The 26,940-nt window shown below is 32.6% G+C and overlaps 1 protein-coding gene across 1 annotated transcript in view; it reads right to left on the reverse strand.

Moving 5' to 3' along the window:
- The window catches only part of SI (sucrase-isomaltase), a 112,754-nt gene extending 86,139 nt beyond the window's left edge, over positions 1 to 26,615 (reverse strand). The window contains exons 1-13 of the mRNA XM_040248185.1: positions 26,498 to 26,615; positions 25,154 to 25,248; positions 23,186 to 23,303; positions 22,787 to 22,896; positions 21,715 to 21,866; positions 20,383 to 20,554; positions 18,753 to 18,852; positions 17,532 to 17,644; positions 14,928 to 15,053; positions 12,152 to 12,283; positions 11,947 to 12,066; positions 9,975 to 10,088; positions 4,181 to 4,265 (exon numbers count right to left, since the gene is read on the reverse strand). Coding sequence (XP_040104119.1) covers positions 4,181 to 4,265; positions 9,975 to 10,088; positions 11,947 to 12,066; positions 12,152 to 12,283; positions 14,928 to 15,053; positions 17,532 to 17,644; positions 18,753 to 18,852; positions 20,383 to 20,554; positions 21,715 to 21,866; positions 22,787 to 22,896; positions 23,186 to 23,303; positions 25,154 to 25,248; positions 26,498 to 26,615 — 1,555 coding nt within the window. The remainder of the gene's footprint in view (positions 1 to 4,180; positions 4,266 to 9,974; positions 10,089 to 11,946; positions 12,067 to 12,151; positions 12,284 to 14,927; positions 15,054 to 17,531; positions 17,645 to 18,752; positions 18,853 to 20,382; positions 20,555 to 21,714; positions 21,867 to 22,786; positions 22,897 to 23,185; positions 23,304 to 25,153; positions 25,249 to 26,497) is intronic.
- Between the last annotated feature and the right edge of the window lie 325 nt (positions 26,616 to 26,940).

Consider the following 26,940-nt stretch of genomic DNA (forward strand, 5'->3'; position numbering starts at 1 on the left):
GATAAGAAAACCTTCTTCAGCAACCAATGCAAAGAAATAGAGGAAAAGAACAGAATGGGAAAGACTAGAGATCTCTTCAAGAAAATTAGAGATAACAAGGGAAAATTTCATGCAAAGATGGGCTCAATAAAGGACAGAAATGGAATGGACGTAACAGAAGCAGAAGATATTAAGAGGTGGCAAGAATACACAGAAGAACTGTACAAAAAAGATTTTCACAACCTGGATAATCACGATGGTGTGATCACTCATCTAGAGCCAGACATCCTGGAATGTGAAGTCAAGTGGGCCTTAGAAAGCATCACTACGAACAAAGCTAGTGGAGGTGATGGAATTCCAGTGGAGCTATTTGAAATCCTGAAAGATGATGCTGTGAAAGTGCTACACTCAATATGCCAGCAAATTTAGAAAACTCAGCAGTGGCCACAGGACTGGGAAAGGTCAGTTTTCATTCCAATCCCAAAGAAAGGCAATGCTAAAGAATGCTCAAACTACCGCACAATTGCACTCATCTCACATGCTAGTAAAGTAATGCTCAAAATTCTCCAAGCCAGGCTTCAGCAATACATGAACTGTGAGCTTCCTGATGTTCAAGCTGGTTTTCGAAAAGGCAGAGGAACCAGAGATCAAATTGCCAACATCCACTGGATCATGGAAAAAGCAAGAGAGTTCTAGAAAAATATCTATTTCTGCTTTATCGATTATGCCAAAGCCTTTGACTGTGTGGATCACAATAAACTGTGGAAAATTTTGAAAGAGATGGGAATACAAGACCACCTGACCTGCCTCTCAAGAAACCTGTATGCAGGTCAGGAAGCAACAGTTAGAACAGGACATGGAACAACAGACTGGTTCCAAATAGGAAAAGGAGTCCATCAAGGCTCTATATTGTCACCCTGCTTATTTAACTTCTATGCAGAGTATATCATGAGAACTGCTGGACTGGAAGAAACACAAGCTGGACTCAAGATTGCCGGGAGAAATATCAAAAACCTCAGATATGCAGATGACACCACCTTTATTGCAGAAAGTGAAGAGGAACTAAAAAGCCTCTTGATGAAAGTGAAAGAGGAGATTGAGAAATTTGGCTTAAAGTTCAACATTCAGAAATCAAAGATCATGGCATCTGGTCCCATCACTTCATGGGAAATAGATGGGGAAACAGTGTCAGACTTTATTTTATTGGGCTCCAAAATCACTGCAGATGGTGACTTCAGCCATGAAATTAAAAGACACTTACTCATTGGAAGAAAAGTTATGACCAACTTAGATAGCATATTCAAAAGCAGATATTACTTTGCCAACTAAGGTGTGTCTAGTCAAGGCTATGGTTTTTCCAGTAGTCTAGTATGGATGTGAGAGTTGGACTGTGAAGAAGGCTGAGCACCAAAGAATTGATGCTTTTGAAACGTGGTGTTGGAGAAGACTCTTGAGAGTCCCTTGGACTGCAAGAAGATCTAACCAGTCCATTCTGAAGGAGATGAGCCCTAGGATTTCTTTGGAAGGAATGATGTTAAAGCTGAAACTCCAATACTTTGGTCACCTCATGCGAAGAGTTGACTCTTCAAAAAGACCCTGATGCTGGGAGGGATTGGGGGCAGGAGGAGAAGGGGACGACAGAGTATGAGATGGCTGGATGGCATCACTGACTTGATGGACGTGAGTCTGAGTGAACTCCGGGAGTTGGTGATGGACAGGGAGGCCTGGCGTGCTGCAATTCATGGGGTCACAAAGAGTCAGACATGACTGAGCGACTGAACCGAACTGAATGATGTCAAAGGAGAAAAAGAAAGACATACCCATTTGACAGTAGTGTTCCAAAGAAGAGCAAGGAGAAATAGAAAACCTTCTTCAGTGATCAATGCAAAGAAATAGAGGAAAACATTAGAATGGGAAAAACTAGAGTACTCTTCAAGAAAATTAGAGATACCAAGGGTATGTTTCATGCAAAGATGGGCACAATAAAGGACAGAAATGGTATGGACCAGCAGAAGCAGAAGATATTAGGAAGAGGTGTCAAGAATACACAGAAGAACTATACAAAAAAGATCTTCACAACCCAGATAATCATGGACACTCTCCTAGAATGCAAAGTCAAGTGGGCATTAGCAAGCATCACTATGAACAAAGCTAGTGGAGGTGATGGAATTCCAGTTGAGCTACTCCAAATCCTAAAAGATGATGCTGTGAAAGTGCTACACTCAATATGCCAGCAAATTTGGAAAACTCAGCAGTGGCCAGTAGACTGGAAAAGGTCAGTTTTCATTCCTATCCCAAAGAAAGGTAATGCCAAAGAATGCTCAAACTACTGAACGATTATACTCATCTCACACGGTAGTAAAATAATACTCAAAATTCTCCAAGCCAGGCTTCAACAGTATGTGAAATGTGAACTTCCAGATGTTCAAGCTGGATATAGAAAAAGCAGGGGAATCAGAGATCACATTGTCAACATCTTCTGGAACATCTCAAAAGCAAGAGAGTTCCAGAAAAATATATATTTCTGCTTTATTGACTATGCCAAAGCCTTTGATGTGTGGATCATAATAAACTGTGGAAAATTTTTCAAGAGATGGGAATACCAGACTACCTGAGCTGTCTCCTGAGAAATCTGTATGCAGGTCAGGAAGCAACAGTTAGAACGGGACATGGAACAACAGACTGGTTCCAAATAGGAAAAGAAGTAGATCAAGGTTGTATATTGTCACCCTACATATTTAACTTATATGCAGAGTACACCATGAGAAATGCTGGACTGGAATAAACAAAAGCTGGGATCAAGATTTCTGGGAGAAATATCAATAAATTCACATATACAGGTGACATCACCCTCATGGCAGAAAGCGAGGAAGAACTAAAGATGAAGGTGAACTAAAGATGAAAGAACTCTTGAGAAAAGTGAAAGATGAGAGTGAAAAAGTTGGCTTAAAACTCAATATTCAAAAAACTAAAATCATGGCATCTGGTCACATTTAAGTGAAAGTGAAAGTGAAGTCACTCTGTCGAATCTTACTCTTTGCGACCCCATGGACTTTAGCCCACCAGGCTCCTCCATCCATGGGATTCTCCAGGCAAGAATACTGGAATGGGTTGCCATTTCCTTCTCCAAGGGATCTGCCCAGGCCAGGGATTGAATCCAGGTCTCCCGCATTGCAGGCAGACACTTTAACTTCTGAGCCACCAGGGAAGATCATGGCATCTGGTCCCATTACTTAATGACAAATAGATGGGGAAACAGTTGAAACAGTGACAGACTTTATTTTGGGGGGCTCCAATATCACTGCAGATGGTGACTGCAGCCATGAAATTAAAAGACACTTACTCCTTGTAAGAAAAGTTATGACCAACCGAGACAGCTTAGTAAAATGCAGAGACATTATTTTGTCAACAAAGGTCCGTCTAGTCAAAGCTATTGTTTTTCCAGTAGTCATGCACGGGTGTGAGAATTGGACTATAAAGAAAGCTACGTGCCAAAGAATTGATGCTTTTGAACTGTAGTGTTGGAGAAGACTCTTGAGAGTCCCTTGGACTGCAAGAAGATCCAACCTGTCCATCCTAAAGGAAATTAGTCCTGAATATTCATTGGAAGAACTGATGTTGAAGTTGAAACTCCAATACTTTGGCCACCTGATGCAAAGAACTGACTCATTTGAAAAGACCCATACGCTTCAATGGAAAAGATTGAAGGCAGGAGGAGAAGGGGACAACGGAAGATTAATAGATGTTTCGATGGCATGACTGGCTCAGTGGATATGAGTATGAGTAAACGCAGGGAGTTGGTGATGAACAGGGAGGCCTGGTGTGCTGTAATCCATGCAATTGCAAAGAGTAGGATGCGATTAAGTGACTGACTGAACTGCATAAAGACACAGAATTACAGCATAGTGTTCAAGGAAAAAAACGTTATCACTTAAATTATGATTTCAAACAAATTTTGTTTCTTTCATTTATCATTTAATCATAAGCAATTCATCAGTGGTAAAGACAAAATACTCTACACCAAAATTTAAAAATGTGCCTCTTTACTTAGGCATAAATATTTTGGACAAAAATAAACACCACAGTTATTTCAGGGTCTCAAAATTATGTCAACATCTGTAATTTAGAAAGATATGCTTGAATTTACCAGTAAATAAATATAGTTTTTCTCAATTAACTGTAGAAAATAAATGAAATTTACCAGGAGTAAAAGGTGGGTAATTCAGGTTGTTTGCACTGCATCCTTTCTTTGAACCTTGAACAAAGCTGGAAACTTCATTCATGTCCTGAATGGATTTAAGATATAAAACAACAGATTTTAAATAGTTGTAAATCATATTTGCATAAGGTCTATTTATTTGTAAATATTTTATCAAGTGCGACCATGACATTCTTCTCCCAGAAGACAAATATAACCTACCAACCTACAAACAAGCTTGTTTAACTATTCTCACTACTTGATTCTACTTCTAGTATGAACAAGTTATTATAGTGAGAAAAAATATTACTTGTGTTTGCATAAATGTATATACCAGATAACAGCGGTGTCTTGATGGAATTAAAGGATTATATAACAACCAAAATATATTTGATTTACTTTGTTTAAAATACATATAAAGCATTAATCATATTAGAGTAAATGTATTAAGCAACTGTCTTTTAAAATAAATGTTCTGCCTATGTTTTCCTCTAAGAGTTTTATAGTTTCTGGTCTTACATTTATGTCTTTAATCCATTTTTGCATTTATGTTTATGTATGGTGTTAGAATGGGCTTCCTTCATAGCTCAGTTGGTAAAAAGTCTGCCTGCAATGGAGGAGACCTGGGTTCAATTCCTGGGCCAGGAAGATACCCTGGAGAAGGGAATGGCAACCCACTTCAGTAGTCTTGCCTGGAAAATCCCATGGACAGAGGAGCCTGATGGGCTACAGTCCATGGGGTTGCAAAGAGTCAGACACTACTGAGTGACTAACACAACTCCTACATTTTCATGAGAGAGTGAGAATACAAAAAAGGTGAATAGCATTTTAGCATTCTAATAAAAATGGCTATGACATTATTGAATCCCTGGAAGAGTTTCAGGGAACCCTAGGGCTGCTGGACCACATTATAAAAACCGGTGATTTAGATATCTTTTGGAGTCAGAGCTGTGGGGTATTGTGTCTATGGATTTTCTTGCTTTGTAAACTGAGGCCTCAATATTTTCTTCCTACTTACTAGTTTTATGTCCACAAACAGTTGAGTAAAATCTTTGGACTAAAAAAGATAATTCATATAAAATCATTTATAACATGCTCAAGAAATGTGTGTCTTTCTCTTTCTCTGTTAATACACCAAACTTCTATATATTTTTGCGTCTTATTTCCCTCATCTCTACAATATTTTGTTTCTGCTTTCACAAAGGTATCAAACTCAATCAATTCTTTGTTAATCTGGTTTTCCTGAGAGGAAGCATATTCTCTTCATTACTCTTCCCTTCTTCAATCCACATGATGTCAGATGGAATTAATGCAAGAAATTAAGGGCATTCAGGGAGAAGATATAATTTCTCATTTTGATACACATTTTTGTTTTCTTAAGAGCCACAAAGAAAAACAATTAAATAGTTGTTCTAAAGCATACATTGTTTTTTTTAACTGAAATTTACCTAATATATTCAATTTTGCTGTCATATGTCCAGTAAAATTAATACAAAGAGATACTATAGTTGAACAGGCAATAATTTTAGATAAACATATTTTTTTTTCTTGATTGCACAAATTGAATTAAATTTAAACATAGCATCAAGTACTGAAATTCATAAATGGAACTGAGTTGTATTATTTTAAATTTTAAGTCTTTTTCTAAAATATTTTACTAACTTGTATATAATATCACTGAAGAAATGCAAGAGCACACATTTAACTCTGATTTTAATGTTATTCTACTTGAACTGTGTATTTGCAAACTTGCAAAATAATTTCATCATTCACTCAAAATATACTTTATCTTATTCAATTTAAGAGTAAATAAAATAATTTAATAAATATAGTATAATAACAAAATAACAAGATAAATTTGATCATTTACATGATTTTAACTATATTCTACAATAAATGGATAGCATTTGATATTTTATTATTTTTAATTAAAATGTCTTATCTATTTGGAAAGATTATATTATTAATAAGCTAAACTCACTACTCATAATTTGAAGGAATTGATTTGTATTTCTTTCAATGTATTTTGTAATTTTGTTCTTTCAGAATTCTGAAAATACTTTTCTCTAACATATTCAAATCATTTAAGTGATGTTACATTTATATAATGTCATGTAAAAAGTGAATTTGATTAGCATTTCAACATTAGAGTCAGATTGAAAGTTTTGTAAGTTTTGAGGCAGAGAACTCAATGAATTGATAGTGAGATTTATTCCTACAGATTTTCAGGTATCATTAAAATCATCTCAAGCCTAGTAATGACTATTTGTAGAAATTGGCAATGGCATTTTTACGGGTACTTTATAAAGTTCATTGAAAATTTTATAATAATTTGGTGACATTACATAACTGTACGTTTAAATTAAATCTAAATGAAGTGAAATTGCTCAGTCATGTCTGACTCTTTGTGACCCCATGGACTTTAGCCTATCATGGGATTTCCCAGGCAAGAGTACTGGAGTGGGTTGCCATTTCCTTCTCCAGAAATCTAAATGAAAATGCCCTTATTTTCAAAGAAATTCAAATAATCGACTTTTTCTAAGAATCTTATGAAATGTTGAGAGAACATATCCAATTAAGCCTTCAGTTATTTGGGATACATTGAACATCTCTGGATATATTTTCTTGATGAATTTTAAGTTTCCCAACACTATATATTAAATTATTAGACTTCTTTATGGGAAAACTCAGTTGTTCAGATTTTAAAGAATAAAACCGTAATAACAATGTGATTATGAAAATATGCTTATTTTTTCATAAAAAAATGGAAATGTTCTTTGAATTTTAAAAATATTGACTTTTATTTTAAAATTACAGTTTTAATCTTAATTGTACCAAATGCAGTTGACTCTTATTTCTAAAAATATTATGATATTATCTTAAGAATGATACAGAAAAGATAATTCAACTGTAATATATTCTTATATGCAAAAAATCTATTTTTCTGCTTCAATTAAGCTCATAACATTTTTTGAAGTGATTTTAACACTTATTAAAAAGCATTAGCATTGAATCAAAATAAAAATCTACCAAATTATAAAATTATACAAATATTTTAAAATTTGACATGAAAATAATTTTTCATGAGTTAAATAATACTCCTTTACTATATATTCATTGTCAGAAAAAATAATTTGAATAAAATGAAAAAAGTAGAGAAACAACTAGCACTAGAATTTGGCAGTTTATTTAGGTAAGAGCTAGAAACAGAATATCCACATAAACCAAATGTATGGTGGTGCTAAGAGTAAAGAACCTGCCTGTCAATGCAGGAGACTTAAGAAATCTGGGTTTGATCTCTGGGTTGGGAGGAACCTCTGGAGGAGGGTTTGGCAACCCACTCCATTAGTCTTGCCTGGAGAAGTCTATGGACAGAGGAGCTTGGAAGAGTACAGTCCATAGGGTTGCAAAGAGTTGGACAAGACTGAAGCAACTCAGCATAACAGAGTAAATATGAATTTGGTGACATTTAATGAGCTTTGAAATCATACTGGTTATCATGTTGTGTTTTGGGTTTTTTTTTTTTTTTAATTAGTCAAAATGCTTCTGTGTTAGTGTTATAACTACTGTGATTTGCTCAGATGCTCTTCTGCCCATCCTTTCTTCTCTTTGGATATGAATCAAGTATTTCAGTCTTCAATAGACTTGGGAACTGGAGTATTTTCTCTTTATAGCATAGTCAAATTCTCTTCCATTATGGCTAAATGTCATTTATACTTGTAACTCTAATGCAATGAACTCAAATTATTTCATATGCAATAAAAAGAAAGAAAGGAAGGAAGGAAGAAAGGAAGGAAGAGAGAGAGGGAGAGGAAAAAAGGAAACAAAGAAAGGAAAAGAAAGGCAAGAAGGCAAGAAGGCACTTCTAATTTAAATAAAGCAATTGAAATTGGAGCTAGAATTGAAAACAAAACTCAAGAGAAGATTGCTTTTTTTTTGTTTGTTTTTTTTTTTTTGTTTTTTTTTCTTTTGGTCATTTCTACCAGCACTGAGTGTTGTTGATTCTATCAAGAATTGTTGCTAAAAAAGGAAATAAAGAAATGAGGTAGGATTGATGGTGACAAGTATGGTCAAGAATTCCCTACCCAGCTTTTTTCTTCATCATAAGGAAGACTTAAATAGAATAAACTGAAATATCATTAGCAAAAGAGATTTAAAAATATAGGAGGCAAACTTCACAGAAGAGAAAGAAAAATCCACATGGGAGGACTGATACTGACTGGAGTAAGAGCCACTTCATCAACTGAAAATGAAGAAAAAGAGGAGGGATGCTGGCTTTTGATGGGTTGGGGTGGGAAGTGGAAACAGTTCATGTCATAGTCTTCCATTATCTCTATAAAGGAAAAAGAGAGATCCTCTCTATAGATAAGAGCTGTTAGTAAAATGGAGTATTCACTGAGGATAAATGGAAATTTAACTGGGAAAAAGACAAAAGAGAGGATTGCTAGATGACAATATGTCTTATGAGTTTTGGGGTGAAATTGTAGTTATCTCACTTAACTGTTTGTGTGGAGCATCTGATAATTTGAAAATTTATTAAAAAGACAGAAAGTAAATCATGAAAATAAAATCCCAGCAGCTAGATATCATCATTACAGTCTCACTAATTTTCTGTCAAATAACTAAATGCCTTTCCATCTTCATTCTGTTATCATCATAAGAATTCTGAAGGTTATGCTAATCTTTTAGTCAACTCCATGTTTTCATGATGGTGAAAAATAAACACCTGTAATTGATTGGGTAAATAAATGATTAGATGAATAATTTAATAATGACTGAATTAATAGCAAAAATTTCAGGAAAGTGGAGACGCTGTGACCTCAAAGGTCAAAAAATTTAGCTATCTTCAGATATCTATTATTTCTCCTTCCAAAATTTTGTACAGCTGTAATAACTTTGTAAAACATGGCTGATGTTCTACGTCCAAAATTATTAGATTTTTTTTTCCTGAAATACAGAGTTCTTGGATTACCAAGTAATTTCATTCCCCAAATGTTATTATAGTTTTATAGTCTGCCAGGCTCCTCTGTCCATTCAGGCAAGAACACTGGAGTGGGTTGCCATTTCTTTCTCTAGGGAATCTTCCCAACCCTGGAATCAGACCTGTGTCTCCTGCATTGCAGCCAGTGTCTTTACCACTGAGCCACCATGGAAGCCAAGTATCTTAAACAAAAGACACTAAATCATTGACTATAATCACTATTATTTTAAATCATAAACCTACCAGCAGGCATCAATAGCTACAGATATAAAAATTTTATCCAAAGAAACTTTTAAACATTAGTGTTTTCCTTTAATAACTTTACCAGTAAACATACAATTTTGTCTGTTTATTGTTGTCATCTGTCTTGAGATAAAACACTTAACTTATTGCCAACATTGTTTTGTTCTACTTATAACTTATTAAAAGAAAGTTTCTAAAGGATAAGAACTTGTTCAAGACCATGTTGCTACTACTGCATCTGTTAGTAAAAGTTTTTAAAGTTGCACTACAAATTTTGTTAAATATTTTCAACTTAAATTATTAGCCATAAAAATATAACCTCTTAGTTATAGAAATAAACTTTATTCTATAAAGAATATTATTAGATGATAAAAATCTCAATTAATAGTTTTTAGTTTGTATTTTCTGACCCATGAATATGTCAGGTATGATATTTATATATTCTAGGAAAATTATAACATTATTTTATGCTTAATACATTATAAAGTACATCTTGTTGAACTTATATTTATTTTATGGAAAAATAATTATACATTCATTGTCCAAAATCACAAGTCTAAAATAACTACTTACAATCCAAAGTCCATCATAATTTACTTGTTGATGAAAAAGGTAGCATTCATTTGCCCACCATTCTATGCAACTTGGATTTGTGAAATCAGGGTATACTGTTAATCCTGGCCATACCTGGAAGAACAAAGTATTCCCATATATACAAATGTAAAATAAAACATAAATAATGCAAATTCAGATTGAGTGAAGAAGAAGAGTAAAAAATTTTTTAAAGTTATGACATTGTACTTCTTTAGGTATATGTGATCCCTGCACCACCTATATTTACAATAATCTTAGGTCTACTTGAAAGTACAGACATATTAATTTTTTGATAAGATGAATTATATTAGTGCATTTCCAAAGGCATATATTCTCAAAAAATTTAAGCTAAAAGGTTCTTTGTGTGTTTATTTATATTTGTATGTGTGCTTAGTCACTCAGTTATGAAGTTTTGGGGACTACTTCAACTGCTTTTAGTTATTATTTCATTAAATCTTCACTAGAACTTTAGGAACTAAGTACTATTTTTATCATCACTTTATAGATGAATTAAGGAGTATAATTAAACCCATTTTGCTGATGAAAAAAGTGATAAATAGAGGAGCTTTTCAAAGTCACTTGCTAATAAGTAGTATAGAAGGAACCTCATATCCAATCACATATCCAGGCACTCTCATATTCCATGCTGTTAAACACTAGATGCTTCTTTATGATTTATGTTTCTTCATATTATTTTACTTACCATGTAAAATAATGACATTCAGCAAGATAAATTCAATTTCAGATGTATTGGGACAAATAATATTGCTTTAATATTCAAATTATGCATATTAGTGTGAGATCTGTCCATATTCAATAGAACAGGTCTTGGTAGTGGTTTAGACGCTAAGTCGCGTCTGACTCTTGTAACCCCATGGACTGTAGCCTTCCAGGCTCCTCTGTCAATGGGATGCTCCAGGCAAGAATACTGGAGTGGGTTACCATTTCCTTTTCCAGAGGATCTTCCTGACCCAGGGATTGAACCCAAGTCTCCTGCTTTGCAGCCAGATTCTTTACTGACTTAGCTACCAGGGAAGCCCTGGTACAGGTCTTAACAAAATATATTTTTTAAGATATTAATGACATTAGGGAAGGAATATTGTTTCCTGATGGAGCTCATAATTAAGAAAATTTTCATCAGAAATTTTAACTTTGGTGAATGTGATTAAATAAAAAGTGATGGTTAGTATAGTCTTTATTGTTGTAAATAAATTTATTTAGTCTTATTGTCTTATTTAGTCTTTATTGTTGTAAATAAAGCCATAATAAATATATTTCTATAAGTTAATATTTTCTCCTGTTTCATTTGCCTTGACTAAACTACAGAATTGGAATTAACAGGTCAACGTATCTACACATTATGGTTGTTGGTATGTCTTATAAATCTGTCTCTAGAAGATATTTATCTTGATTAAAAATTATGCCTTTGGGAGCTAGGCATTTTCTTCACACTGCTCTTTATTAGTTCCGTGATATGAGGAAAGTTAAAATTGGAAAAGGAAATTTAAACATTAAAGCCATCTCAAATTGGCTTTTTTTCAAATGTAAAGTATTAAAAATAACTATAATCATAGATATCTAATGATTTTATTATAAAATCATTACACCATAAATATACAACATAAATCTTATTATCCCACATGTAAGTACTCAATTTATACATGCAATTATTTTACATCAAATTATGAGAATTGTTGTAATCAAGGTATTTATCATATTTGTATAATTAATTTCATTGCTTATCATTGAAAATTATCTGCCCTCTTACAAAAACTGCTATAGAGATAATTGGAATATTTACCCTAAAACCTCTATGCAATTAAAATGGCAAATCCAGATTTGAAAGCAAGCAAATTCTCTGACACACACATACATACACACACTCAGAAACACTTGTTGTCGTACAATAGAAAATCCAAGCAACACAAATTTAATGAATATCATAATTTACCTCTCCAATAATTGCTGTAGTCCCATCTGACTCATTTACCCACACCTTTTGGGCAGTTCCCCTATCATAGGATTCATATGCTGCCCCATTCACACGTTTCTCTATGGAAACTGCAGGGTCCTAATAATAGAGAGAAGAAACTAGAAAATCAATTAATTTTCAAATGTGTAACTACTAAAAATTAATATATATGTTCAGTTATTACCAAGATGATGACATATTTCTGCCCATAGGCATGTAAATCTTGAACAAATTCTGGGAGGCCGTTAAATGCAACTTGATCATAAGTAAAGATTTTCTTGTCTTCCATATAGTCAATATCAGTGATTTGTGTGTCCTAAAAATTAGCAGAGTATATTTCAATAAACAGTACTGAAAGAAACCTCTAATCACATCAACCCTAAAGTCCAAAGAATTTCTATTATAAATTTAATGATTAAAAGGTAAATAAACTTAGATCTCTTTTATTTCACTAAAGACACAATGATATGGCTAATAAAGCTAGTTTGTCTAATGATTATTCACATTTGTTTAAGTGATGATCACTCGGTATGTATTATGTTATAAACACATGTATGTATGTATGTACATATATGGGCTCATTGTATAAAAAAAAAATCTTCACATTAAATAAAATACATAAAATTTTATTACATTAAAAGTATACAAACTCTAAAAGTATATATAAAAAACAATATAATTTTGTTCATACTTCAACATGTGTTCTATTCTAGTATAACTCATGATCAGTTCTCAAAATTCAGGTACACCTGAGCATTGTTTATGGACATAAATTGTACTTCATCATTAATAAGCAGCTTAATAACCTATATCTATATTTGGCAAACAGCTATGAAAAGAAGAGTAGTAAAAGGCAAAGGAGAAAAGGAAAGATATACCCATTTGAATGCAGAGTTCCAAAGAAGAGCAAGGAGAGATAAGAAAACCTCAGTGATCAATGCAAAGAAATAGAGGAAAACAATAGAATGGGAAAAGCTAGACATCTCTTCAAGAAAATTAGGGATACCAAGGGAATGTTTCTTGCAAAGATGAGCACAATAAAGGACAGAAATGGTATGGACTTAACTGAAGCAGAAGATATTAGGAAGAGGTGTCAAGAATACACAGAAGAACTATACAAAAAAGATCTTCACAACCCAGATAATCATGGACACTCTCCTAGAATGCAAAGTCAAGTGGGCATTAGCAAGCATCACTATGAACAAAGCTAGTGGAGGTGATGGAATTCCAGTTGAGCTATTCCAAATCCTAAAAGATGATGCTGTGAAAGTGCTACACTCAATATGCCAGCAAATTTGGAAAACTCAGCAGTGGCCACAAGACTGGAAAAGGTCAGTTTTCATTCCTATCTCAAAGAAAGGCAATGCCAAAGAATGCTCAAACTACTGAACTATTGCACACATCTCACACGGTAGTAAAATAACACTCAAAATTCTCCAAGCCAGGCTTCAACAGTATGTGAAATGTGAACTTCCAGATGTTCAAGCTGGATTTAGAAAAGGCAGGGGAATCAGAGATCAAATTGTCAACATCTTCTGGAACATCTCAAAAGCAAGAGAGTTCCAGAAAAATATCTATTTCTGTTTTATTGACTATGCCAAAGCCTTTGACTGTGTGGATCACAATAAACTGGAAAATTCTTCAAGAGATGGGAATACCAGACCACCTGACCTGCCTCCTGAGAAATCTGTATGTGGGTCAAGAAGCAACAGTTAGAACTGGACAGAGAACAACAGACTGGTTCCAAATAGGAAAAGAAGTAGATCAAGGTTGTATATTGTCACCCTACATATTTAACTTATATGCAGAGTACATCATGAGAAATGCTGGACTGGATGAAGCAAAACCTGGAATCAAGATTACTGGGAGAAACATCAATAACTTCACATATGCAAATAATATCACCCTTATGTCGGAAAGTGAAGAAGAACCAAAGACCTCTTGATGAAAGTGAAAGAGGAGAGTGAACAAGGTGGTTTAAAACTCAATATTCAAAAAACTAAGATCATGGCATCTGGTCCCATTACTTAATAGATGGGGAAACATTTAAAACAGTGACAGACTTTATTTTGGGGGGCTCCAAATCACTTCAGATGGTAACTGCAGCCATGAATTTAAAAAATGCATGCTCCTTGGAAGAAAAGTTATGACCAACTGAAACAGCTTATTAAAAAGCAGAGACATTACTTTGTCAACAAAGGTCTGTCTAGTCAAGGCTATGGTTTTTCCAGTAGTCATGTATGGATGTGAGAGTTGGACTGTGAAAAAGGCTGAGCACTGAAGAACTGATGCTTTTGAACTGTGGTGTTGGAGAATACTCTTGAGAGTCCCTTGGGCTGCAAAGAGATTCAACCAGTCCATTCTGAAGGAGATCAGCCCTGGGATTTCTTTGGAAGGAATGATGCTAAAGCTAAAACTCCAGTACTTTGGCCACCTCATGCGAAGAGTTGACTCATTGGAAAAGACTCTGATGCTGGGAGGGATTGGGGGCAGGAGGAGAAAGGGACGATAGAGGATGAGATGGCTGGGTGGCATCACTGACTCGATGGACGTGAATCTGAGTGAACTCCGGGAGTTGGTGATGGACAGGGAGGCCTGGCATGCTGCGATTCACGGGGTTGCAAAGAGTTGGACATGACTGAGTGACGAACTGAACGGAACTGAACTGATGCTACGGATGATGGAAGACAGGAGAAGGAGACAATAGAGGGTGACATGGTTGGATGGTATAACTGACTCAATGGACATGAGTTTGAATAAACCCCAGGAGTTGGTGATGGGCAGGGAGGCTTGGCGTTCTGCAGTCCATGGGGTCACAAAGAGTTGGTCACGACTGAGTGTCTGAACTGAACTAAACTCATATTTGGCAAATATGGTAATCCTGAAAATGTCCTGCATTTATTATAATGTGAAAATGTTTAACTTTATATATATTCCCACAAACCCTTCATCCTACTTACAAATGGTATGCCAGCTTCCCGATTTCTTTTTACCACTTCTTTCACTACATCAAGTGTCTTGTAATTCCAGCGACTCAGCTGGAATCCAAGATTCCAATAAGCTGGCATTGCTGGTCGTCCAATGAGCTAGAAGTAAATGGATATTTAATTACTTTCAATAATGAACATTAGAAACTAATATTAATATGCTTTTAATTGCTGTATCTCTAGTACCAATTTGAATTTAACTACATATTTTAAACAAAGATTTTGTGGTATCTACATTCTAAAATGGATATTCTCTTAGAATTGTGTTATGAAACACTTAGCAAGTTTATGTTCAGTCATTCATCTTTTATTTTCTGTTAAAACATCAGAAAGATAGCACTTTAAAAAGTAGCATTTATAAAAGTGTATTTTGCTGTGCATGGAAAGTTAAAAAAAGAATAAAAGGATAGCATTAAAGATATTAGAGAACAAGAAAACTATCCCACCACACTCCCCATTTCCTGTAGCAACAAAATGAATGAATGATACAATTCCTATTTGTTATATTTGGCACTTATTTCTCTCCTAATTTGCAAAAATAATAATAAAATATATACCTACAAGGCTCCCCACAAAGTATTTCATAAGGTACTTTTGATAGTCACATGTAGGGCCTTGGTTTCTTCCTTCCCCCAAGGACCAAATGGGCCTTTCTCCTCCCACTCTCTGGTAGCACAAGCAGGCCCAGTGCACAGTCACAACAGACCACCAGTGTCTTATCACAACAACAGAGTACAGGATTTTGCACATGGATATACAAGTGCAACTGATATTATTTTTTTCACTAAAAATGAAGTATTAGGTTATATTAAAACAAATAACTTTATATGGTATGATGGCTTTTCTCTTGTTAAGGTATACATTTTAGGAGAAAGAACTGTGATTTCATCATGTACATCTAAAAACTACTATTTAAACATTTTTTAAAATACTAATGTTGGGTCATTGTATTCTCTTCAATTTAAGCATTAAATTTATCTTTTAAAAAACTTGGTATCAAATAAAACTCTGCCAAAACTCAATATGTTTACACTATTCATAAACATATTATGTTCCATAAAATTTTAAAGATTTAGACATGTGATTGAAATTTCTGTGTGTATATGTTATACATATCACATAATTTATTTTCATAAAAGTATATAAAATAGGTGTTGCTATGTATTATATTAATTTATGTACTATTCATATTATACTTTATATATATATATATATATATAATCTTTAAAACATATAAAATGATCTGGTCATTCAAATGCTTTAAAGTTTTCAATTCTGACATCCTGGCACCACTATTGAGTTAATTTGTACAGAAAGGATAGTTTGTTCTTCTTCAGACAAAAAATAGTTACTTTTGCCTATTCTCTATCTAATTTGTTCCCCCATTGAAATTCAGCACTGATAAATAGTGCTATATTCTACACATCATTTTTTATTTAAATTTAAGATTTTGCAGTCTACCCATAAAATGATGTATGCAAGTGGATAACTATATTATTAATGCATGAATGCTGCATTGGCATGTCAAACATAACTCAAGTTCAGGTAGTGCTGACCACAGACTTTACTCAGAATGTAATAGATAACTATCCCAACTAATATTTCACAAATCAAATCTTAAACTCTTTCAAAAATGTGCTGTCCCCTGTTTTGATGGTGTGACAACCATACACAATAAATATGATTTCATATTATAGAGACTGTAAATTTTGTGTGCATTTCTGAAATTCACATTTATGAACAGCAATTTGGGAATTGAAAGATTTTATAAATTATTCAATTGGGTAAAATTATAGCTACTGTTAGTTCAGAGTTTTAGATCATAACTAAATTTTTTATAGTAATTACTTCTCTTTTGAGATTATTCTAGGATATGGGAATTGTATGTCAAAATATTTATTAATAAAACAAGATTTTTAAAATAGGCATGATTTTTAAATTTTATGTCTACAAAAATTATTTATTTTTCATAACACCAAGATTTATATATGCTAACAATTTACATGGGAGAAACATTTAGAATCAGGCTCAAAATAAGTCCTGAGTTCTTCACCTTTCTAAAGTCTTTCGGGGTTCACATACAATAGTATGTTATTTAATAGGTAAATGAAAGTTGTTTAGATAGTATGTTTAAGATGTAAGACTTCAGACTATGTTTTCAAAATCTGCCCTTCTAAATCTGAGTGTCAGAGCCAATTTTACTAGGATTTACCTACTGTAGGTTAACAGCAAGTGTCACTAGCCCTTTTTGTAACTTAGTTGCCTCCAGAATTCTTATCAAATGAAGATAAGATGTCCCATTTTGTTTTAAACATCTCAAAGAAAGTTAAATATTGAACTCAGCTGCCTGGAAGCAAGAAACAATTTGTTATCAGAAATATAGACATCTAAATATACCTAGGTGTCATTGTACAATAAAAACAAAAATAAAAAGTATCTTCTCATATCTGAAAAATGGTAAGGTATAAAAATATATTCAGCTAAGGGGACTCCAATAGCTAAGCTAAAATAATTTCAATATGTTAGATGAAAGAAAGTTATGGTAGAAAAAAATTTTAAAATAGACTTGCAACACACCTCCTGATACTGTTGAACCACTTGTTCTGGTGTGTCTCCCAGAAAGATATAAAAGTCCAGAATTCCACCTATAACTCGGTAAGTTACGATTGGAGTAGGTTGGATGAAAATCTCTACAAAACAAAAATTGGAAAAGCATATGTATATAGTAAAGATGTACATAATAAGAAAATAATTGCAATGTCTACTTAAAGTACTTCACGTTAATCATATAATTTTAGAGCCTTTTTAATTATTAAGATAAAATATGATATTTAAGATAAGAATACAGGAGAAAAGTGGAATGCCACCATATATGAGGTTTATGATAGGTTATTCCAGATATTCCTTTTACAGATATTGGCAAAAGCTCTCCTAGAAACTGCTTAGCAGGGAATAAAGGATCGGTTCTTTTACAATAAAAAATATTTCTTTTTGAAGTTGCATCTCAATTAGTTATTTTAATTGAAGATTTTGTGAAAGATCATATCACATGTTGTTTCTATAAAATAAAACTATGAAGGTTTTAATTTTTCTACTTGTTAAACATAGTAATTGTCTGGATAACCATATGGAGCACTGCTCTTGCTGGAATATTATTATTTTTGTAGTTTTTTTAAAATTATCACTGATTCATCTATCAAATATAGGTATTACATTATTCACAACATTAGAAAATAAAAGGTTCTACATTACTTGAGGTATAATAAACTGAAATATGATTCATTCTTCTCTCTTTTCTCCCCATATAGACTTTTTTTTTTTTTTTTTAATCTGCAGGGCATATGAACTTATCTTAACAATCAAGGCTATGGGAATGGGAATAGTCATTTACATGGATACATTTGATGTTGCTCCGGAGGGAAAAGGAAGAGCCTGTATATCATAATATGGCATATTTCCCCCAAAACAGAAGCACAGACACACAAAAATCCATATCTCAGGCTCCTCTGTCCATGGAATTCTCCAGGAAAGGGTACTGGAGTGGGTAGCCATTCCCTTCTCCAGGGGATCTTCCCAACTCAGGGATCAAACTCAGGTCTCTTGCATTGCAGGCAGATTCTTTACCTGAGACACAAAGGAAGCCCTCACTAACTATAAAACCTGCTTATAATAATTTCATATTCTAAATCACTAACAACAAAGTTTACTCTGCTATAATATATCTATGATTGGAATAAATAAAGCAGTTAAAACATTTCAAGTCTCATTTAAACATATTATCAGATAAATTACTCTTACCCATTGCATTGCTGTTCATTAAGAAAACACCAAATGACTTTCCGGAAGTATCCTCAATGCACATGAAGAATGTTTGATGGCCATATAAATTATTATTATTCTATAAGGCATAAATTTGAAAATTAAAACTTAAAATACATTTAAAATAAAAAAGTATACTTAAATGGCTTTTATGTATTCCTATCTTTTTCTGTAATTTACTTCTGCTGCTACTGCTACTGCTAAGTCGCTTGAGTCATGTCCGACCCTATGCGACCCCATAGATGGCAGCCCACCAGGCTCCCCCGTCCCTGGGATTCTCCAGGCAAGAACACTGGAGTGGGTTGCCAATTCCTTCTCCAATGCATGAAAGTGAAAAGTGAAAGTGAAGTCGCTCAGTCGTGTCCGACTCTTAGCGACCCATGGACTGCAGCCTACCAGGCTCCTCCCCCGTCCATGGGATTTTCCAGGCAAGAATACTGGAGTGGGTTGCCATTGCCTTCTCCAAATTTACTCCTTATATTCTATAATAATTTTTTCTACTATATACCATATGAAACACTGTATCACAAAAGGCATTGAACTTATTTTGCTTTTAATCCATTAAGATATAAGTATATAACTATATGTTATGCTATTAATAGATTATTTAACTTTCTTTTATGTTTTATGATAATTAAATGAGTTTTAATAAGCCATTCATCAACTGTATTTCAACTAAAAATAAGCTATCTGTGATAGGGTAATGGAATATTTATATATCATGTCTCATGTATGCCCCAAGGTATTGCCAGGAATTCTAAGATGATGTCCATTTCATATAACTTTTTCAGTATAGATGTTGAGAGCTGATGAGTAGCAAAATTTATTAATATTTTTGTACCAAATGAGGATCTTTAAAACAACTGACTTATTCATTTCAGTAGCACTGGAATTTTAAAAATCAGTAACATTTGACTCAAAGCAATCATGAATCAATTTTAAAAGGTTTTTTAACGCTATTGTATTTGTCATAAAAAACTGCATACTTTTGAAATTCAGAAATATATATACACAAATAATAACTGATGGCATCATAACAAAATATGAATAAAGTATTAGAAAGTAAAGATTAATTCTGCATAGAGGAGTTTGGGAAATTTTCTTATGAGATGAGATCAAATGAGCTATCAATGATATGTATAAATAATAAAAAACTAACTTCTTGTGAAAATATGTGAACCTAAGAAAGATTATCAGTTATGGAAGAGATAAAAGTAGGTATAGATGTGGACATGATGTCCACTAGATAGACAGACAGCACGTATACAAAACCATGTTGAACATGGTAAGTGTTTGGAAGTGTTCTTATGTAATAACTAGTCCTAGATAGTGTAAGTACAAGAGTAACTGAAAAGTGATTGATAAAATATAAAAGTGAAAAGTCAAAGGAAAACATTCATAAATTAGAAATACCTTTTAAAATATTCATAAAATCTGTTGTTCACTTATTTAGTTAATTTAGGACTTTGATATGAATCCTCACCCTTAAACTAAAGAAGTTTCTGGAATATATATCACTGACAACAAAAAATGATGGTTACAAAAAGGCTAGAATTATCTCCTGTCAAATATAATTATTTTATTTATAACAAGAAATAGAGTTCCTTACATCACCAGGAAGTTGATCCCGAGTAAAAATTGGCCATGTTTTCCAATATAAATCATGACGAAATCTCTTATGAATATGTTCCCCGAGACCATAAATGTATTCATTGGGAAGTCTGGCTGAGATCTGTAAATACTGGTCAGAGTATACCAGGGGACCAATGCTGGTATCAAACCTAGAGCATGAAATAAATAAAAGAGCTAAAAATATATAAAATGCTCTACTAAATATGGATCTATGTTATCATCCAGAATATTTGATTTTAAATAGGTCAGTCTTTAGCTGTGATTACTTCTTATGAACACATGAATTTTACCATAACCAGAACTTAATTTTATCGACACAATTTGCTTCATCATCAACAATATGAATCTTCACATGCATTTCTCTCCTTTTATCTTTACTACAATACTGAAGCACAACCACTATTATAAATTTCATTTCACAAACAGCACAATTTGGATAAATTTACTCATGTTTTCAAGGTGACAAACTGGTAGGCAGCAGAACCAAATTTCAAACCCAGACTTTCTACAGAGTTTTAAAACATAGTACCATACTGGTTTCTATACCTCTATACATGTATTAAAATTAAGTTGAAAATCATTTTTCCTGAAAAAGAAAGGTTTCATGTTTTATATATATCAAATATAAATTATACAAAATGTCAAATAGCATTTCTTTTGTGATTTAACATAAAATCAACTTCAAGTTATTAAAATATATTTATGAAAATTAATTGCTGAGATCAAGTCCTGATCATCCAATTAACCTTTCTTGGAAACTCAAGAGCAGCAATATTGAAAGTTACTAACTTTTTTACCAGAAATGTCCCTCAAAATACATTTATAATGAAGGTATTCACATAATGTTTAAATTATTATCTATGGCTATTTAAATTTATTATGTGTAAATTTATTCAATTAATTTCATACACATAATGAAAAATCCTCTAATACTATGGAAATTTGTCCCTCTCTGAATAGTAACTATTTGATCCTACCAATTGAAAGAGAATATGATAGATAACAAGGAAAAGACATATAAAGTTTTTTAGGTATGCAAAATATATGCAAGGCTAAAATTGTATTAGTGGCTCTCTTCAGTTCAACTTTGGTTGGCCCATTCTATACTTCATATTCTGGTACATTTCATCCATAAGAAATTAAAGCTTCTTTGATATTATAATATTTAAAAACATGTATGCCCATCCTCGTTTGAAGGAAATTTATTCTTTCTGAAAATGCCCTGAAAATGATACTTTTGTGGTTCTATGATAATACAATAAAATTGACCAATTATTTAAACTTACATAAATATAAGATAATTACTTACAAAATTTTATTATTGCTTTTCCTAGAAATTTTAATGCTAAATGGATCATGTATAACCTCCACATTATACAGTGGATCAGAAGCTGCAGTTCCACTAAATTCTTTTACAAACTGATGAGGAACTTCATATCTTCTATTATTTGGATCAGTGATCTGCAAAGATATTTTAAAATTAGCATTATTTGATTCAAAACTGTTACTGAATTTTTCAGTTCTGAATTAGGTATTAAATGCAAGTTCCAAATATAAAACAATAAATCTAATGATTTTATAGATGAGTTATTAATCTAGTCATAAACTTAACTTACATTGTTGAATGGCTATGCAAAAAACAAATTGTAAATACTCTTAAGGAATTAATAGAATTAGTTAATTATAAAGGTACTATATAAAATATAATTTTTATTGACCAATAGAAAAAATCCTGAAACTATTATTAAATATTGATTCTTAAATAGATTTTTGTGAATTTAATTATCAATTATCCATGCAGTATTTTGATGATCACTCACTAACAAGTCCTGAAAGTAATTTGAATTTTGTTTTAAAAAAACAATTTTTTGAAATTGTTGCTAAAAGTTATTGTACAAAGGATATATTGTTTTTACTGCCAGTCCAAAAGACCATACTCGCAAATAATTTGGTAAAGAAAGCAGAAATTAGTTTCTTTAAAATCATGACTAGAAGTGACACCAGTAAAAAGAACTAGTGAGTGTGTCAAACTTACATGGAACAATTAACAGTTTCCTTAAATTAAATTTAAACTAATCTTTTGTCACAGTCTGTAGTTCAATAACAAAAATTACTACAGTTTATTGAGCATTAGTTCTTCTCAGGACACTGTATCAAATATTTTACGCTGACTATACTATTAAATTCTTTAAAAACTACTGCCAGAGGAAATAGTTCTTGTGTTCTTTCTGAGTAGAAGGCTCAGAGAAGTGGAGTAACTAGTCCAATAAGTTCTTTGGAATAGACATTTATTAAGAGGGAAAATATCTTGGTCGGTTAGAGGGTATATTCATAACATGCTCTGTAGTATTAACTTTTCTTTAGAAAATCAAAAACCAAACCTTGAACCGCACACGATTGCGTGTCTGATTTTGAGTTGTGAGGAGAACGCTGTTAATGTCATTTCCAAAGAGTGTAGGTGAAGCTTTCCTTTTTAATTTGGCCTGAAGTCCTTAAAGAAAAAAAAAAAAAAGTTGTATGAATTATGGTTTTATTTATAATGATTAGTAAACACTAAATATTTTTATATTTTTCTAATTTTATTGTAGATCTCACCTTTTCTTTTTTTAATTTGGAAGATAGAATTGTGAAAAAAATAAGTTCTTAACATACCAAATTTGAACATTCTTTTGTACATGTTCCTATTTGATTTAAGATATTTTTCCAAAGAAAAAATGTAAATATACTTTTTTTATTCAACTTAAAATATGTTGGATCACCCCGGATAGAACACTTCTCACCAGCATTTGTTGATGTTACTTTCTCAGCATTATAGCCGTGGTTATTTACGAAGAAGCACCAAGGAATAACAGAATCATTCCATGGCCTCCAGCAGCAACCTCGAGCTGCACAAAGTGTCTGATAAAACATTTATTAAAGGAATCATAGGATTAGTACTGTTATTATATATGTTGGTCTCTATAGACATTCACTCATTACAATAATTGTTTGAATGAATATTTTAAAAAACTTATTTCTTCAAATATGTAATGTACTAAAATATCATTTATTCTTTTGTTCTTTTCACTTTGAAGAAATGTAAATATTTGATGAATTGAATTACATCAGTGATCGATGCTCTGAGTTGTGATTTATCAAATTTACATATGAATATACATTATTGTAAGGTCATGTTATTTTCAAGATTCCTGCCCTCCAGATAAATAATTATAGTCTGTTCTTTTACCATATAGTCAGTGCAGAAGAACTAAAATATTTATTGTGCACCAATTATATATCAAGTTGCAAGTGAGGCTATAAAGAAGAGATGGTACTAAATTTAAGCCTAGGTGAAATGTTTAAGGTCTTTATTTCCAGATAATTATTAGTTTGATATGATTTAAACTATTTAAACTAGTTCATATGCTAGCTGTTGCAACTAGAGGCTGCCATTACATCTAATGTATAAAGTAAAATAATAAATTCTCCTCAATATTATGATCTATATGGAAAGGTTACATGAAGGGAAAGAAAAATTATATATGTTTATAGTAAAATTTGAGTCACATGGTGATGCTGTGTGTTAACATTGGTATAATAAAAAATCTATTTAATATTTAAGTTTAATAGTATAACATATTTTTGTAATTTGAATACTTGTGAGCCCTTTTTCTTGGCTATTTGCCTTGAAAAAAAAATTTTAAATCTCCATGTTTACCAGTTAATGGTACACATGTTAAATTCTCTCCCATTTTTAACATCAAATTAAAGTAGCATTAGGTACACATATACACAGGGGCTTCCCAGGTGGCTTAATGGTAAAGAATCTGCCTGTAAATGCAGGAACCACAGGAGATTCAGGTTCAGTCCTGGGTTGGGAAGATCCCCTAGAGGAGGAAAAGGAAACCCACTCCAGTATTCTCGCCTAGAGAATCTCATGGATAGAGGAGCCTAGCAGGCTACAGTCCATGGAGTTGCAAAGACTCAGACACGACTGAGCTACTGGGCATACATACACATACACATACACATGCATACATGTTATAAAAAATGATAGTTCAATGGGAACTGAGCATTTTGGAGGGTCATTACCTAACAGAATCTGGAGTGTGTGTGACTTTTGATATAAACATCACAAAATGGGAATACACACATACACACCTTCACTCACTGATCTCTTAATCCCATACAAGTTATAATGACTAAGGAAGAGTCAATTTAGAGTTAAGTGAATCCATTTATTTACACTTAATTTTCTCCAGTTGAATTCCTTCTCCCCAAATAATAAAAAATAAATGGTTTTAAAAATTAAAAAAAAAATAGTTACAAGAATCAATGTTACTTCATTTTCCACAGATTCTTCTTGTTAATGTCATCATCACAATTTAAACTGTTTAAACTATTTAAATAGTTACACTCTATTTTACACTCTATTAGAGTGTAGATATTCTTTCTTAAAAGTTTTATATTTATCAAAGGTCACACTTTTTAAGCAGTAGTTTGAGAGGATAGAATTTCATAAAGAATTGTAAATTTAACAATAGCTTTTTAAGTATGGAAAAATATTAACTTGCTATTTTGAATTGAAGTACAGAAAAGCAAACAGTAATTTCCATTATCTCTCATCTGTTCATACATAAATAAAACGAAATGCAGCCTAATTAATGGCTATATTTTTTTAAAATATGGAATATATCCAATAATTATCTTAATATAATTATCATACTATATATCTACTCATAGAAATATAAAAGACTTTGGTTGCAGACCTGTGTGGGAGATCGTTCTGGAATGCAGTTTATTCTCTGGTTGATAGGATCGTTCAATACACTTGGGCATGTGCCTCGGGTTGAATCACTGATTTCTGAGAAAGAAACAGGTCAATAAAACAAAACATGGTTTTACATTTGCTTTTCAAATTTTCAAGTAACAAATACATTGAAAGTACACACAAATATATATATATATATATATATATAATGAAAATTTTAAAAACCCTACAAATTCAAGTCCTAATTACCGAAAGGAAATGATCCAAACAATATTTAAACCTGTATAAAGCCCTTTGACTGTTCCTTAAGAGAATCAAAGCACATTCACAGAAGGTCTTAAAAGATAGACTCAAAAGGAAGCAAAATGTTTCCTGCACCATACTCACAAACTGCGTTTTAGAGATGAAGAAAGAAGATGGAGAAATATGTATGGGGAATATATATGGGGAGAGGATGCAAAGAAGGAGACAAGAATTAGAGAAGAAAAAAAGGTTAGGAGGAAGAAGATACTTAAACAGAAGAGAAAGAAGAGAAGAGCAAAAAAAGCAAAATCCCAACTCTATATATTAAAGAGGGACTTTCTAGCAACCAGATATGGGGAAGGTAAATTTGATTGCTTCATAATGTAGCAAGCTTTCAGTTTACTAGAAGATGATAAAACAAGACAAGAGGCAGCAGAAAACACTAACTACTGTTAGAGTATAAGATAATTTGCAATACATTTTCCACTTCTGATTTAATCAGGAGAGAATGATGAAGAAAAAAAAAGTAGATCAGGTGGATGAAAGTAGCATGCATCAACTCTAAATTAGGATATAAATATTCAGGAAAAATGATAAATACTTCAAGCCTGTTTCACCTACTCTCTGTTTCTCTCATATGACCTCACTCTTTGAAAAAAAAAAAAAAAGTCTATGACAAAGAGGTTATCCCCTTAAATTTCCTAACCCTGCTTGCAAGTGTATGAAAGCTAGAGCAAAACACGACTAATGAGATTTCCCGCTAGTTAGAAGAACCTCCCTGGTAACTATAGAAGATTACTGTGCTGTTTATTCATATTTTGTTTCTTTTGCCTATTTGCTAGTTCTGAAGCAAGGCCATTAATATCAAAAGCGTATGGATTTCTTAATTGCAATGACACTTCATTGAAACATCTGTAATATAATGGCTAGAAAAAGTTGGAGTAACTGTAATTTACCTGAGATCGTTCTTCAAGTATAGTATTTCATCTCATATAGATCTCATATAGATTATAAATTACTTCTCAACATCCATAATTATTATACAGTAAACTTTATCTCAACCTCACTATAATGTATAAGTATTTTCAATATTATTTACCTTCAACAGCAGGTGTCTTAGTTGCTAAAACAACAACAAGGGCAATAGCTATTATTGTAACTATAGCAAAGAGGACAATCAGAGTAATTTCTAATCCAGAAAATTTCTTCTTTGCCATCTAAAGAAAGAAAAAGAATATACATTTGAAATGTAGAATATACAATAAATGACCATAATTATCATAAAATCATATATTTTTCTACTAAGCATAATGCAAGCAGAGCTCCAGACAGCTCTAACAGTTTACAATCTAAAATAATGCACATTTGCAAAAGGGTAAACAATACATGCAATTTCAAGTAAAAAGACAGAATTAGCAATGAACATTATAGTAGTACACTGAAATGAAAATATAAAGGGAAAAAAATTTCCAAGAGGGATAAGTTGCTCTCTCATTTTAGAGCATTTTTCAAGTCAAGGAAAGCTAATACTTATATTGTGTT

Source organism: Oryx dammah, unplaced genomic scaffold, assembly GCF_014754425.2.
Source record: "Oryx dammah isolate SB20612 unplaced genomic scaffold, SCBI_Odam_1.1 HiC_scaffold_2, whole genome shotgun sequence".
NCBI classification, from domain to species: domain Eukaryota; kingdom Metazoa; phylum Chordata; class Mammalia; order Artiodactyla; family Bovidae; genus Oryx; species Oryx dammah.